This window comes from Triticum urartu, chromosome 2A, assembly GCF_056163025.1.
Source record: "Triticum urartu cultivar PI428250 chromosome 2A, HENAU_Tu73, whole genome shotgun sequence".
Classification (NCBI taxonomy): Eukaryota; Viridiplantae; Streptophyta; class Magnoliopsida; order Poales; family Poaceae; genus Triticum; species Triticum urartu.
Window position 1 is genome coordinate 66,979,213 of NC_141874.1, and position 16,733 is coordinate 66,995,945.

The 16,733-nt window shown below is 45.6% G+C and overlaps 1 protein-coding gene across 1 annotated transcript; it reads left to right on the forward strand.

Moving 5' to 3' along the window:
* The first annotated feature begins 1,066 nt into the window (after window positions 1-1,066).
* Window positions 1,067-3,238, forward strand: LOC125540979 (transcription factor WRKY45-1). Its single transcript, XM_048704490.2, has 3 exons — window positions 1,067-1,508; window positions 1,938-2,042; window positions 2,443-3,238. The coding sequence occupies exons 1-3, from the start codon at window positions 1,201-1,203 to the stop codon at window positions 3,080-3,082; spliced, it is 1,053 nt and encodes a 350-aa protein (XP_048560447.2). The 5' UTR covers window positions 1,067-1,200; the 3' UTR covers window positions 3,083-3,238.
* The last annotated feature ends 13,495 nt before the right edge of the window (window positions 3,239-16,733 follow it).

Below are 16,733 nucleotides of genomic sequence, written 5' to 3' on the forward strand. Positions count from 1 at the left end.
CGTGCGCTTTGTTGACGAGGTCCTCCTTTTCGTCGGCAGCGGCCTTGCGCCGCGCGGCCTCCAGCTCCTCGCGCTGGGCGGCGAACTTGGCCGCGGCGGCATTGATCTTGACGGCCGCTCTCCGTTCCCTCCTCTTCGCCGATTCCGCGTCCAACTTGGCGATCTCCTCCGGCGTGCACTCCGACCACGACTTCCTTGGCGCCTTCTTCTTCACCTTTGTGGTTGGGTCGACAGCCAGGCCGCCGGAACTCGGCGGGGCGTCGGCCATGGACGGGGGAGAGAGGGGGCGGTGGGAGGGACGTGGGAGGGTTTGAGGGAAATGGCGCCAAATGGGCGGGGGGGGGGGTTGGTTTCTACCACCGACAGGCGGGTCAGGGGAGGACAAGCGTGCGCGTCCCGCCCGTCCGCGCGCTGTCCGTTTCACCCCAAAACCGGCGCAACTTTGGGCCGGGGATGGGTCGAAAGCGAACACAAAGCGGACAAAAGTCCGTTTGCGCCCGCGCGCTGGGCCGTCTCGTTTGTCCCTTTTACCCCAAATGAACGGGGGCGGACATGATAGGATCGCGCGGTGGAGTTGGCCTTATAATTTGCGGGTGCATCTGAGCTTGAGATTGTAGGTACTCCCGCGTTGATATGCAAGCAGTTTGCTGTCTTGGAAGATGCTCCCCTGGACGGTTGCTGGGCGAGAGCGATCGGTGAGCATTGCGAGTGATCAGTTTGCTAGTTATAGGCGTTTCGCTTTTACTATATTTTCCTTGGCGAGCATTGCGACTTCCGTGGCCTGTAAGAAAAGTGGCATCCATCAATTGGCCCTTTACTTTGTTTATGGAGGAAAATTGGCCCTTTACTGCAAGAAGTAATGGTAGATTAATGGTAGTGCTCACATCATGACTGTGCAAACCATTTGTGCCGGATAGAGGCGGTGCCAGTGCCAGTGCCATGCATGGCCCCACGACCATGCATGCATGAGAGCGATCGGTGAGCTCACCCGGCTGAGTCACGCCGATGACGCCCCGACGTCGCCTTCCTAGCCGGGGGCCGCACGCGCTCGCCTCCTTGTTCCTCGCGTCTTCCTCTTGCTTTTCCCCCCACCTTCCCACCGTGCGTCGAGCACGCCGATAAAAACTGCGGCACGCCAACCGTACCAACTCAGCAGCACCACCAGCAGCTTCGCTTGCTCTCTGTGCCTCTCTGGCTGGCATGGCGTCTTCTGGCGGCGCGCGCTCACCGGCGGCGGTGGTCTTAGACGACCTTGTGGATGTTCGCGACCGCGTTGCTATGCTGCAGACCGTGCTGCAGGAGTCTTCGCCTGGGGCGACCGTAGAAGCGGGGGAGCTGGTGGAGGGGATGATGGCCAAGCTGTCAAGCGCCTTGTCGGCCGTTCTCGGCACCGGCGACGGCAGCGTGGCGTCGTCGTCGTCGGGAGCAGGCGGGGGACCGGGCGGGAGGAGGAGGAGAACCGGCGCGGCGTCGTCCGGGCCGCACCGCCGGAGCAGCTCCAGGGGAAGGTGAAGAAACTCTAAAACCCTTTTATCAACCGTGCGACAAGTAGCTAGCTATAGCTATAGTAGTATTTCTTGGATGCGCTTCAGTATGCGTGCGATTTAACAAATTATATTTTGCAAATTGGACTATTAATTTGGCGGCACAGTGGGAGAACTTTAAGAACCAATGATGAGGGGACGACTTGTGATGACCGATTCCTGTGTTATCAGATTGATTGAAAAGTAGATTCACTCAAAAAAAAAGATTGAAAAGTACTCCCTTTGTCCCGAATTACTTATCGCAGGCATGGATGTATCTAGATATATTTTAGTTCTAGATACATCCATTTCTGCGACGAGTAATTTGGGACGGAAGAAGTAGATGTCACTAAGATTAGCATGCATGCATGGGTATATCAAATCATATATACTCCTATCTGTTATTCATGGCAGGATGAAGAGCCCTCTAATCAAGACGGTCACCGCTACGACGCTCACAGATGGCAAGTCATGGAGGAAGTACGGACAGAAACAGATAAATGACTCAACTAACCCGAGGTACACCATCTCGATACGTCGAGCTGTCCAAGTATAAGTAAAGAGTGATTACTGAATCACTAGTATTGTACTCTCTTTATCCCATAATATAAGAGCGTTTTTTGCACTAGCATAATGTAAAAACCGTTTTTATATTATGGGACGGATGGAGTAGCTTGCTAGCCAAGCACACTTGCCAACTGCTTAATTAACTAGTTGCATAGTTGAGCTTTTTAATCTTATCCTTTTAAGGGAAGTTGAGCTTTTCCATTGATTAAATGCATGCATGGATACGGTGCTTATTGCTCCCTATATACAGCACCAGTTGTTGTATTGGGGTATTATTGGAGTAGCTAGTAGACTTGTAGCTAGCTCACATAATGTAGGATTATTACTGATTTGCATATGAGCATATATCCAGGAGCTACTACAGGTGCACGCATTTGCCAGATCAAGGCTGCAAGGCCAAGAGGCACGTCCACGTATCCGAGGCCAACCCGTCGGAGTACACCATCGACTACTACGGCCAGCACACCTGCAGGGACCCCTCCACGTTCCCATCGCTCATCGTCCAAGGTGCCGCCGACACTGCCCCGCCGCCGGACTGCGCAAACCTCATCAGCTTCGCGCCCATCAATGGAGCCAACCGCGCTTTCACCGCAAGCACGAGCACGAGCGCTTTTGCTCATCATCTTATGAAAGAACCGGTTGATCATCATCCAATGCTCTTCTCCCAATTCTCCAACTACAGCTCCTCGCCGCCGGCTCAGGAGGGTATACCCAGTGGCTCGTCATCGCGGGCTTGCCACGAAAGGTTCATGCAGTACGCCGGCGGGCAATTTGTGGACATAACTGGCCGGAGTACGTCGCCGTTGACCGTGGGATCAGCCCCAGCTGAGTACTGGCCAGTGGTGGGTGTTGCCGGTGTCGACATGGATGCTGGCGCGGGCATGGACAGCTTCCCTTCCTCGCCGAGCAGCCTCGGGTTCATGTCGGGATCGTTGGGGGGATCATTTGGCAACACCGTTTGCGACGACGACCTGTTCAGCTTTGATTCCTGACCATGCCTATGTGCATGTGCATGCTAATTGAGCTATTAGTTGGGTGTGCTGTCTATGTATATATGTTGTTGCGGGATGTCTATGTATGTATATTGGGCATGTATGTAATTTGTATCATATTAGTATGTCATGTGTAAATATATATGTATTTTTGTCCGTATGACCTTAAATTAGATCAGCCAATGTACCAGCCCATCTTCATGCGAAGTATGCTTGATGATCACCGGAAGGATGATCAGCCAATGTACCAGCCCATATTCGTGGTAGGAGGGCCATGGCGAGAACATCCCTCTACGCGGACGATGCGGCCGTGTTCATGGCCCCTATCAAGAGCGATGTCGACAACCTGGCAGCAATTCTGAAGGGATTCGGGGAGGTGACTGGTCTTTGCACCAACTTCCAGAAAAGCTCAGTTGTACCCATCCGCTGCTCCCGTGTCCGATTGGGCCATGTCCTACAGAGTTTGCCTGCAACTAGGACCTCCTTCCCGATGAGATACCTGGGCCTCCCGCTCTCGATCTGGCAACTCAAGAAGGTGGACCTACAATTCCTAGAGGACAAGGTTGCCAACAAACTGGTTACTTGGGAGGGTCAAAACATCACTACCATTGGCCGCACGGCCCTTGTCAGGTCTGTGACCACCTCCCAGATGATATACTTTATCACACCGCTTGTCGTTCCTCTGGGCACACTGCACAATGTCAACAAGCTGGAGCGGGCATTTCTATGGTCGGGTTCAGACAAGACCACCGGGGCTAAGTGTAAGGTCAACTGGGAGGTGGTTTGCCGTCCAATTCAGTATGGAGGACTAGGGGTGTTGAACACTGACAAATTTGCTCGGGCTTTGAGATTGCGCTGGCCTTGGTTTGAATGGAAGGAACCAAGCAAGATGTGGGTGGGTACAGAAAACCCATGCGACGAGGCCGACCTTGACTTCTTCTACGCTTCCACCACCATCATTTTGGGGAATGGGGCTAGAACGCCATTCTGGGACTCCCCATGGTTGCTAGGGCGCAAGCCTAAGGAGATTGCACCGCTCATTTACGAGGCCTCCTCAAAAAAAACTGGAAAGTGCGGGAAGCTATTAAGGGCAATGCTTGGATTTTAAAGATAAGGTCAGACACTGTGGTATCCGTTGACCACATAAGGGATTTTTTTTACCCTTTGGATGCTTTTACTTGACGTCATTCTTGACTAGCACTCCGAGGACGACATCGTCTGGAAGCACACAACTAACGGGCAATACTCGGCCGCCTCCGCTTATAAAGCACAATTCTTGGGCATGGTTAATTCTCCCATGGAGCAAATGGTGTGGAAGGCTTGGGCACCACCAAAAGTCAAGTTTTTTGCTTGGCTTGCTTTACAAGACCGGATTTGGACGGTGGATAGATTGGACAAGCGTGGGTGGCAAAACTGTGGTCATTGCCCTCTCTCTTTGTGGGAGGGAGCAAGAAACAGGGGCTCACCTTTTCTTCAAGTGCCGCTTCACCAATAGGTTGTGGAGACTGGTCATCGACAAGCTAAGTCTGGACCATATGGACCCTTCCAGTTGGCACCTTGAAGCCTCCGTCAAGGAATGGTGGGCGAACATGACCGGATTGGGTATTCCCAATAGGAAGGCCATGGCCTCCCTCACAATGCTTGTTTCATGGACCGTCTGGAACGAGAGGAATGCACGCATCTTCCGTCACAAGAGCGCACCACCGCCGATCCTAGTCAACAACATTCTTACCGACGCTAGACTATGGGTGACGACATGAGCTAAAAAACTAGGGGACATTCTGGTACGTGAGTAGTTGCCATGTGGCGTGTTATCATGGGTTGTAAACAATCAAACTCTATTCTCCTCTTAATTAAATGATGAGGCAAATCTTTTGCCTCCGTTTCAAAAAAAAAATGATCACCAGAAGTTAGACTGATTCTAGACCATCTTTTCTGCTCACCAGTTTATTGGCTGATGATGCTAGGAGCTCATTTGTTGAATAAAAACTCTCAAGTTTGAAGCAAAAAGTGTTTATTTACGTTTAAAAAATAGAAACTAGATTTCATTACCTAACCTACGCATACAAAAATGGTTTAAAGCTCAATATTATTAATCATTTATTACAAGCACATGAACCAAACTACACAAAAAATCCCTAGTAAGTCACTCTGATCTTTTGGCGCCAAGATCCATTAGCTACTTGCGATGCAACCATTGTATTAAAGCCCATGATTGCAACCAACTACTCCCTCCGTCCCATGATATAAGAATGTTTTTGACATTAATGTCAAAAACATCCTTATATTATGGGACGGAGGGAGTTTAATGTCAAAAACATTCTTATATTATGTAACAGAGGGAGTAGTACACAAGAGTAATACCTGCATGTAAGATTGAACCTTTTGTGTTGTCAGAACTTTATATAGTTCTAGCACAACCAAATAGAAAAACAAAAAAAACCATTACAAGCAACTCAAATAAAAGAAAACACTACAACCCCCATAAAATTAAGTGAGCGGAGAGACCTGTGAACCCTTGCAGGCAAGATAAAAAAAAAGTGAATGCAACAACGCGGTACAATATTACTCCACAATCAGAAAATAGCTGCTAGACCGCACATTGAAGGCTGCACTAGGTAGCATAGTTTTCTCATCGATGCTTAGTTGGACTAATGGATATTCACGTTGGCCCTAGTGACAAAAAAAGTTGGAAAATGTCACGCCAAGTTTGCAAGTCTTTCACTCCAGAAACTTTGACTACACTGCATATATAGTACTGAAAAAACTATTGAATTGGCTCTACCACTCGACACATAGCTCGAGTCATTTTCACATAGAAAACAAAAGCAAGGAACTCATTCATGGATTAGTCCTCCAGGTGATAAGCTCAAATGGAACAAGGCCACAAAGGCAAAGAACATGTGTAGTTCTTCCACATTTTTCTATCTTGCGTCCCCAAAAAACAAAGCAATGAAAACTACTTGCCAGGTCACCACGAGTGGTCTCCAATTCTCAAGCCAGTAAGTTACATCGATCCATTTAAAATCTTACAAAGTACTTTCCCCCCTTGGTGTATATGCTACCAAGTCAAAGTCGAGCTAAGATTCAGCACTGAGGCGTGAAAATGGTCCCTTCACTTCTAGGAGAAGTTTCAACTATATATACTCTGTACCTTCTTGCATGCCTATCCTACTTTCTGTGCATTAGTTCTTCTTCAAAGAAATTATAATAAAGTATGATTCACAAGTGTCACAATAATCGCTACATGAACTATATTTACAATAATGAGGGAAAATACTCACCTCGGCTTCATGTACATGTAAGACCAACATGCGCCAACTGAACGTAGCTCGGATTATTAGGCTGATCACAATGGGAAGTATCATATACTAATGTATGATACTACCTCCATAGCATATAGTATTATAGCTTGGTATCATAGTAATCTCATTTATTTTTATGCATGACACGTACTAGTACATCATTTAATATGATACAATATCATGTCATGATACTCAATTCTCTTTTTCCTCATTTAATCGTGTGTCACATCAGCAAAAATTCCTAGTTGACATGCATGTGTTGGGGAACATAGTAATAATTCAAAATTTTCTTACGTGTCACCAAGATCAATCTATGAGATGCTAGCAACGAGAGAGAGGGAGTGCATCTTCATACCCTTGAAGATCGCCAAGCGGAAGCGTTACAAGAACGCGGTTGATGGAGTCGTACTCGCGGCGATTCAAATCGTGGAAGATCCGATCAAGCGCCAAACGTACGGCGCCTCCGCGTTCAACACACGTACAGCCCGGGGATGTCTCCTCCTTCTTGATCCAGCAAGGGGAGAGGAGAAGTTGAGGGAGAACTCCGGCAACACGACGACGTGGTGGTGATGGAGCTCGTGGTTCTCCAGTAGAGCTTCGCTAAGCACTACAGAGGAGGAGGAGGTGTTGGAGGAGGAAGGGGCCGCGCCACGGAAGGGGTGCGGCTGCCCTCTCTCTCCCTCACTATATATAGGGGGAAGGGGTGAGGAGGAGGCGCCCTAGGGTTTCCCTAGGGGAGGGGTGAGGGAGTCCTGGACTAAGGGGTCCTTGGGCGTCCGGCCTGTTGGGCATGGGCCGGACTGATGGGCTATGAAGATACAAGACCGAAGACTCTCACCGGTGTCCATACGGGACTCTCCTTGGCGTGGATGGCAAGCTTGGCGTTTGGATATGAAGATTCCTTTCTCTGTAACCGACTTTGTATAACCCTAGTCCCCGCCGGTGTCTATATAAACCGGAGGGTTTAGTCCGTAGGGATAATCATAATCATATAGGCTAGACTTCTAGGGTTTTAGCCATTATGATCTCGTGGTAGATCAACTCTTGTAATACTCATATTCATCAAGATCAATCAAGCAGGAAGTAGGGTATTACCTCCGTAGAGAGGGCCCGAACCTGGGTAAACATCGTGTCCCCTGTCTCCTGTTACCATCGACCCTAGACACAAAGTTCGAGACCCCCTACCCGAGATCCGCTGGTTTTGACACCGACATTGGTGCTTTCATTGAGAGTTCCGCCGTGTCGTCATCAGAAGGTTCGATGGCTCCATTCATCATCTACAACAACGCCGCCCGGGGGGATGTCTTTCTCCCTGGCCAGATCTTCGTATTCGGCGGCTTCGCACTGCGGGCCAACTCACTTGGCCATCTAGAGCAGATCGATAGCTACGCCCTTGGCCGTCAGGTCAGGTTTGGAAGCTTGAACTACGTCGCTGATATCCGCGAAGACTTGATCTTCGACGGATTTGATACCCTGGCAGCCGCTCCCTGCCACCGCAATGAACATGACCTAAATCTTTCATTGGACCATACTCAGGAGATTGCGCCTGTAAGCGCTCTGGCCCTAGATCCGGAGCAGCCTGTGCCATCCGAAGACGGGAAGCTTAACCCCGCCACGGAAGCCACAGAATCATCGGCATTGGGGCCGCACACATACTCAGCTTCAAGCGGGGTCTGCGTCACCAGACCCCCGGATTCATCTCCGGTCACTGGTTCTGAACTACATGCATCCGCGTCCGCCGAGCCTTACCAGGCGCTGATCGTCGAATTCAGTTCCGCGGACATCTTCCGACACTCACCTTTAGGCGATGTGCTAAACTCATTAAAAACCCTCTCTTTAGCAGGGGACTCACAACCGAATTATATCCAGATTGAACTGGGGGCTGATGACGGGGAATTTCGTTTCCCACCCACCTCCCACTGAATAGCCACTATCGAAGATCTAACCGACATGCTCGACTACGACTCTAAAGACATCGACGGTATGGACGACGATGCCGAAGAGGAGCATGCCCAAAACCCGCCATTTACCGGGCGCTGGACAGCCACCTCCTCCTACGACGTATACATGGTGGACACACCCAAAGAAGTTAACGACGATGACAAAGAAGACCAAGTGGAAGATAAACCTCCTGAGATACAGCCAAAGCACCGACAACAGCGGCGCCGCTCTAAGTCAGGCCGTGAAAAAGATAGCAATACCGAAACAGGAGAAAACAACATTCTAGACGATGCCGAAGACAATGAATACCCCGTTGAGCCAACTTCCGAACAGGACGAACGGGAAGATGGGCGAGTTAGCCCTGATGAACATGCCGAACACGAAGACTCGGAGGACAGTAACTATCTTCCACTCTCCAAGGATGAGGTGAGCCTCGACGACGAAGATTTTATCGTGCCTGAGGAACCTCTCAAGCAAGAGCGCTTTAAGCGCCGACTAATAGCCACTGCAAGGATCCTGAAAAGGAAGCAACAACAGCTTCAAGCTGATCAAGATCTTCTCAAGGATAGATGGACTAACGTCCTGGCAGCTGAGGAATACGGCCTCGAGCGACCACCCAAAAGTTACCCGAAGCACAAATTACTACCCCAATTCGATGACGAGGCATTGGAGCCCGTGCCATCAGCGCACAATGCGGCTGACCGGCCACATAGACAAAGTGGCAACTCAAGCCGAACACCAGCTCATGCAACCTCGCTATAAAGGCAGGGACAAAACAGCTCGGGCATACACACATGATCTTTGGCAGAACCCGGACAGTAGAGCAGGACATACCAGATCGATCTACGGATCGCGGGGGTGTGCCCCGACACGCGACGATGGCTATCTATTCGGACGTGACAAGTCTAATCACGCGCGGGCCGAATGCCGTAGACGGACTCCATATGAGCTACGTCGCGATGTGGCCCGATATAGAGGCGCCGCACACCCTCTTTGCTTCACTGATGAAGTAATGGAGCACGAATTCCCAAAGGGGTTAAAACCCATGAATATCGAATCATATGATGGAACAACAGATCCCGCGGTATGGATTGAAGATTTTCTTCTCCATATCCACATGGCCCGCGGTGATGATCTCCATGCTATCAAATACCTCCCATTAAAACTAAAGGGACCAGCACGGCACTGGCTAAACAGTCTTCCAGAGAACTCCGTTGGCAGCTGGGAAGACCTGGAAGACGCCTTTCGCGATAACTTCCAAGGTACATATGTCCGGCCACCAGATGTTGATGACTTAAGTCACATCATCCAACAGCCCGGAGAGTCAGCCAGGAAGCTCTAGACTAGATTCCTAATTAAAAAGAACCAAATTGTCAACTGTCCGGACGTCGAAGCCCTCGCAGCCTTCAAACACAGCGTCCGGGATGAGTGGCTCGCCCGCCACCTCGGTCAAGAAAAACCAAAGTCCATGGCAGACCTTACTGCTCTAATGACCCGCTTTTGCGTGGGAGAAGACAGCTGGCTCACTCGTAGAATCAACAGCACCAGCGATCCAGGCACTTCCGAAGTCCGAGACGGCAACAACAAGCCACGACGTAATAAACACAAACATCGCAATCATAACGAAAGAACGCAAGACACGACGGTCAACGCCGGATTCAACGGCTCCAAACCCGGTCAATGGAAAAATCCATTCAAGGCAAATAGAGACGTACCATCCAATCTAGACAAAATACTGGATCGGCCCTGCCAGATTCATGGCACCCCCGATAAACTAGCTACTCACACCAACAGAAGTTGTTGGGTCTACAACATAAGGGGAAGGGGCCGCCCAGTGACAGCGATGACGAAAAGACTCGCCAGCCGAATACCGGGGGTCAGAAACAATTTCCCCCCGAAGTAAAAACCGTAAACATGGTATACGTGACGCACACCCCAACATGCGAGCGCAGGAGAGCACCACGGAACGCATACACCATAGAGCCGTTTCCCCCAAAATTTCGCTATATCCGTCCCGAAGGTTCGGCGGCTCTGATCATCTATCCAATTATTGATGGGTTCCATCCCACGAAAGTCCTTATGGACGGCGACAGTAGCCTTAATCTACTCTACCAAGACACTGTCTACAAAATGGGCATCGATCCTTCAAGAATCAAGCCCACCATAACTACCCACAAGGGATCAGTATTCAGCGAAGAAGCTCAATCTAGGGGCTCCGTCACGCTGGAAGTCATTTTCGGTTTGCCGAACAACTTCCGAAGCGAAGGCTTGACCTTTGATATTGTCTCATTCTGCAGTAGCTACCATGCACTTCTGGGGCGTACCGCTTTTGCTCGTTTTAATGCGGTCCCACTCTATGCCTGCACAAAACTTAAGATGCCCGGTCCACGTGGCGTCATAACAATAAATGGAAATACAGAACACTCCCTCCGTACGGAGGATCATACTACGGCTATCATAGTCGAAGTACCAAGCGGCCTCATCAAGCCGCATACCTCATCGACAATTAAGCCGCCGGCCTCTATTAAATGGGGCCGATCAATCTCAGAGCGGGATTAGCAATTCGGCCTCCGTCGTTCGCCTCATATACCCACGAAGTTTGCACCGCGCGTACATAATTATGTACCCAAAATGGCCTGTTCATCGGCAGAAGCACAATACGGACATGCTTGCTACCTCTTGAGCACTGCGTTGGTTTTCCCTTGAAGAGGAAAGGGTGATGCAGCAAATTAGCGTAAGTATTTCCCTCAGCTTTTGAGAACCAAGGTATCAATCCAGTAGGAGACTACACGCAAGTCAGCTTGCACCTGCACAAACAAATAAGGACGTCGCAACCAACGCGAAAAAGGGGTTGTCAATCCCTTCACGGTCACTTGCGAGAGTGAGATCTGATAGAGATAATAAGATAAATATTTTTGGTATTTTTATGATATAAATTGAAAGTAAAGATTGCAAAGTAAAATAGATGGGAAACTTATATGATAGAAGATAGACCCAGGGGCCATAGGTTTCACTAGTGGCTTCTCTCAAGATAGCATAAGTATTACGGTGGGTGAACAAATTACTGTCGAGCAATTGATAGAAAAGTGCATAATTATGAGAATATCTAGGCATGATCACGTATATAGGCATCACGTCCGCGACAAGTAGACCGAAATGATTCTGCATCTACTACTATTACTCCACACATCGACCGCTATCCAACATGCATCTAGAGTATTAAGTTCATAAGAACAGAGTAACGCATTAGGCAAGATGACATGATGTAGAGGGATAAACTCAAGCAACATGATATAAACCCCATATTTTTATCCTTGATGGCAACAATATAATACGTGCCTTGCTGCCCCTGCTGTCACTGGGAAAGGACACCGCAAGATTGAACCCAAAGCTGCACTTCTCCCATTGCAAGAAAGATCAATCTAGTAGGCCAAACCAAACTGATAATTCAAAGAGACTTGCAAAGATAACAAATCATACATAAAAGATTTCAGAGAAGAATCAAATATTGTTCATAGATAATCTTGATCATAAACCCACAATTCATCAGATCTCGACAAACACACCGCAAAAAGAACTACATCGAATAGATCTCCAAGAAGATCGAGGAGAACTTTGTATTAAGATCCAAATAGAGAGAAGAAGCCATCTAGCTAATAACTATGGACCCGAAGGTCTGTGGTAAACTACTCACACATCATCAGAGAGGCTATGGTGTTGATGTAGAAGCCCTCCATGATCGATTCCCCCTCCGGCGGAGCTCCGGAAAAGGCCCCAAGATGGGATCTCTTGGGTACAGAAGGTTGCGGCGGTGGAAATAGGGTTTCGTGGTACTCATGGATGTTTTCGGGGTATATGGATATATATAGGAGGAAGAAGTAGGTCGGTGGAGCTGCGAGGGGCCCACGAGGGTGGGGGCGTGCCTCCCTGCCTCGTGGCCTCCTTGCTCCTTTCTAGACGTCTACTCCAAGTCCCCTGGATCACGTTTGTTCCAAAAATAACTCTCCCGAAGGTTTCATTCCGTTTGGATTCCGTTTGATATTCCTTTTCTATGAAACACTAAAATAGGCAAAAAACAACAATTTGCACTAGGCCTTGGGTTAGTAGGTTAGTCCCAAAAATAATATAAAAGTGTATAATAAAACCCATTAAACATCCAAAACAGATAATATAATAGCATGGAACAATAAAAAAATTATAGATACGTTGGAGACGTATCAAGCATCCCCAATCTTAATTCCTGCTCGCCCTCGAGTAGGTAAATGATAAAAACAGAATTTTTGATGTGGAATGCTACCTAGCATAATTCTCAATGTATTTTTTTTATTATGGCATGAATATTCAGATCTGAGAGATTCAAGACAACAGTTTAATATTGACATAAAAATAATAATACTTCAAGCATACTAACTAAGCAATCATGTCTTCTCAAAATAACATGGCCAAAGAAAGTTCATCCCCACAAAATCATAGAGTTTGGTCATGCTCCATTTTCGTCACACAAGAATTCTCTCATCATGCACAACCCCGATGACAAGCCAAGCAATTGTTTCATACTTTAGTAATCTCAAACGTTTTTCAACTTTCACGCAATACATGAGCGTGAGCCATGGATATAGCACTATGGGTGGAATAGAATATAATGATGGGGATTATGTGGAGAAGACAAAAAAGGAGAAAGTCTCACATTGACACGGCTAATCAACGGGCTAGGGAGATGCCCATCAATTGATGTCAATGCAAGGAGTAGGGATTGCCATGCAACGGATGCACTAGAGCTATAAATGTATGAAAGCTCAACAAAAGAAACTAAGTGGGTGTGCATCCAACTTGCTTGCTCACGAAGACCTTGGTCATTTGAAGAAGCCCATTGTTGGAATATACAAGCCAAGTTTTATAATGAAAAATTCCCGCTAGTATATGAAAGTGACAAAACAAGAAACTCTTTATCATAAAGATCATGGTGCTACTTTGAAGCACAAGTGTGGAAAAAAGATAGTAGCATTGTCCCTTTTTATTTCTTTTTATTTCTCTTTTTTGGGCCTTTTTTTATTTGGCCTCCCCCCTTTTTTTATTTGGGACAATGCTCTATTAATGATGATCATCACACTTCTATTTATTTACAACTCAATGATTACAACTCGATACTAGAACAAAATATGACTATATGAATGCCTCCGACGGTATACCGGGAAGGGCAGTGAATCAAGAGTGACATGTATAATAAATTATGCATGGTGGCTTTGCCACAAATATGATGTCAACTACATGATTATGCTCGGCAATATTACAATGACGAAGCGTGTCATAAATGAAACGGTGGAAAGTTGCATGGCAATATATCTCGGAATGGCTATGGAAATGCCATAATAGGTAGGTATGGTGGCTGTTTTGAGGAAGATATAAGGAGGTTTATGTGTGACAGAGTGTATCATATCACGGGGTTTGGATGCACCGACGAAGTTTGCACCAACTGTCAAGGTGAGAAAGGGCAATACACGGTACCGAAGAGGCTAGCAATGATGGAAAGGTGAGAGTGCGTATAATCCATGGACTCAACATTAGTCATAAAGAACTCACATACTTATTGCAAAAATCTACAAGTCATCAAAAACCAAGCATTACGCGCATGCTCCTAGGGGGGTAGATTGGTAGGAAAAGACCAATGCTCGTCCCCGACCGCCACTCATAAGGAAGAGAATCGAATAACACCTCATGTTTCAAATTTGTTACACAACGGTTACCATACGTGCATGCTACGGGACTTCCAATCTTCAACACAAGTATTTCTCAAATTCACAACTACTCAACTAGAACAACTCTAATATCACCATCTTTATGTATCAAAACAATTATCAAGTATCAAACTTCTCATAGTATTCAATGCACCTTTTATGAAAGTTTTTATTATGCCAACCTTGGATGCCTACCATATTAGGACTAATTTTATAACCAAAGAAAATTACCATGCTGTTGTAAAGGACTCCCAAAATAATATAAGTGAAGCATGAGAGATCAATAATTTCTATAAAATAAAACCACCACCGTGCTCTAAAAGATATAAGTGAAGTACTAGAACAAAATTATCTAGCTCAAAAGATATAAGTGAAGCACATAGATTATTCTAATAAATTCTGATTCATGTGTGTCTCTCCTAAAAGGTGTGTACAGGAAGGATGATTGTGTTAAACTAAAAAGCAAAGACTCAAATCATACAAGACGCTCCTAGCAAAACACATATCATGTGGTGAATAAAAATATAGCCTCAAGTAAAGTTACCGATGGACGAAGACGAAAGAGGGGATGCCTTCTGGGGCATCCCCAAGCTTAGGCTTTTGGTTGTCCTTGAATTTTACCTTGGGGTGCCTTGGGCATCCCCAAGCTTAGGCTCTTGCCACTCCTTATTCCATAATCCATCAAATCTTTACCCAAAACTTGAAAACTTCACAACGCAAAACTCAACAGAAAATCTCATGAGCTCCGTTAGTATAAGAAAATAAACCACCACTTAAGGTACTGTAATGAACTCATTCTTTATGTATATTGGTGTTAAACCTACTGTATTCGAACTTCTCTATGGTTCATACCCTCCGATACTAGCCATAGATTCATCAAAATAAGCAAACAACACACGAAAAACAGAATCTGTCAAGAACAGAACAGTCTGTAGTAATCTGTATGTTTTGAATACTTATGTAACCCCAAAAATTCTGAAATAAATTGGTGGACGTGAGGAATTTTTCTATTAATCATCTTCAAAAAGAATTAACCTAATTGCACTCTCCAGTAAAAAATGGCAGCAAATCTCGTAAGCGCTAAAGTTTCTGTCTTTTACAGCAAGATCGCAAAAACTCCCCCCAAGCCTTCCCAAAGGTTCTACTTGGCACAAACACTAATTAAAAGCATAAAACCACATCTGAACAGAAGCTATATGAATTATTTATTACTAAACAGGAACAAAAAACAAGAAACAAAAGTAAAATTGGGTTGCCTCCCAACAAGCGCTATCGTTTAACGCCCTTAGCTAGGCATTGATAATTTCAATGATGCTCACATGAAAGACAAGAATTGAAGCACAAGGAGAGCATCATGAAACACGTGAAAAACACATCTAAGTCTAACATACTTCCTATGCATAGACAAATTATCATAGCAAGAAAAAACTAGCATATGCAAGGAAGCGGAAAGAAACAATAGTAATCTCAACATAACGAGAGGTAATTTAGTAACATGAAAATTTATACAACCATATTTTCCTCTCTCATAATAATTACATGTAGGATCACAATCAAATTCAACAATATAGCTGTCACAAAACATATTCTTAACACGATCCACATGTATGCAAAGTTGACACTCTTCCAAAATAGTGGGATTAAAATTAACTAAAGTCATAACCTCTCCAAACCCACTTTTATCAAAAATTTCATAAGATTGAACATTCTCCAAATATGTGGGATCTAAAGTTGTCACTCTTCCAAACCCACTTTCAATAATATTGAAACACTATTATCAATCTCATATTCATCATGGGGCTTAAATAATTTTTCAAGATCAAAAGAAGAATCACCCCAATCATGATCATTGCAACAAATAGTAGTCATAGCAAAACTAGCATACCCAAGCTTGAGGTTTTGCATAACATTAGCACAATTGACATTAAGAGAATTTATGATAACATCATTGCAATCGTGATTTTCATCGAAAGAACTATCAAGTATGGGTGCAATAGCAACGATCTCATGTTTAACATAAGGAACTATAGCAAACTCATCTTCATAAATATTGGCATCATGGCCACAAGAATAGAAAGCATCATCTTCATCAAGGGATATTTCAATCAAATCATCGGAATCATAATTATCTATAGATTCATGCATATCATTATTTTCTTCCCAAGCAATGGTCATTCTTTCAATAAATTCTTTGACATAGACATTATGAGCATAGTTTTCATAGCAATATTTAAGGATGTCAAAATTTTCATATTCGTAGAGAGTAATATCATACTTTTCAATCAAAGAAGCAACTTCATAAGCACCCTTAAAAGCAACAAATTCTTCAATTTTTTCGATATCATAGTATCTATAAACACCCTTTGCATAAGAAGATAAGATTTCATTATCATTAAACTCACATAGGTAGGGGAGGTGTTTTTTAGGGTTCTTAGAGCAACAAGTAAAATCATAAATTTCACAAAGATTCCAAGCATAACACAACAATCTGTTTATTTGATCCCATAAGAATCTCCCTTTTTCAGACAAACGGTGATGCACAAAATGAGCATGCTCATTTAAAGATTTCCCATCAACTAGGCTAGTTGGGGTTTCAGCACGAGCGCATAAGGATCGAAGATGATCCAAGTAGAACACTTTAAGTGGATCCATATCAATAGATTTTTAGCA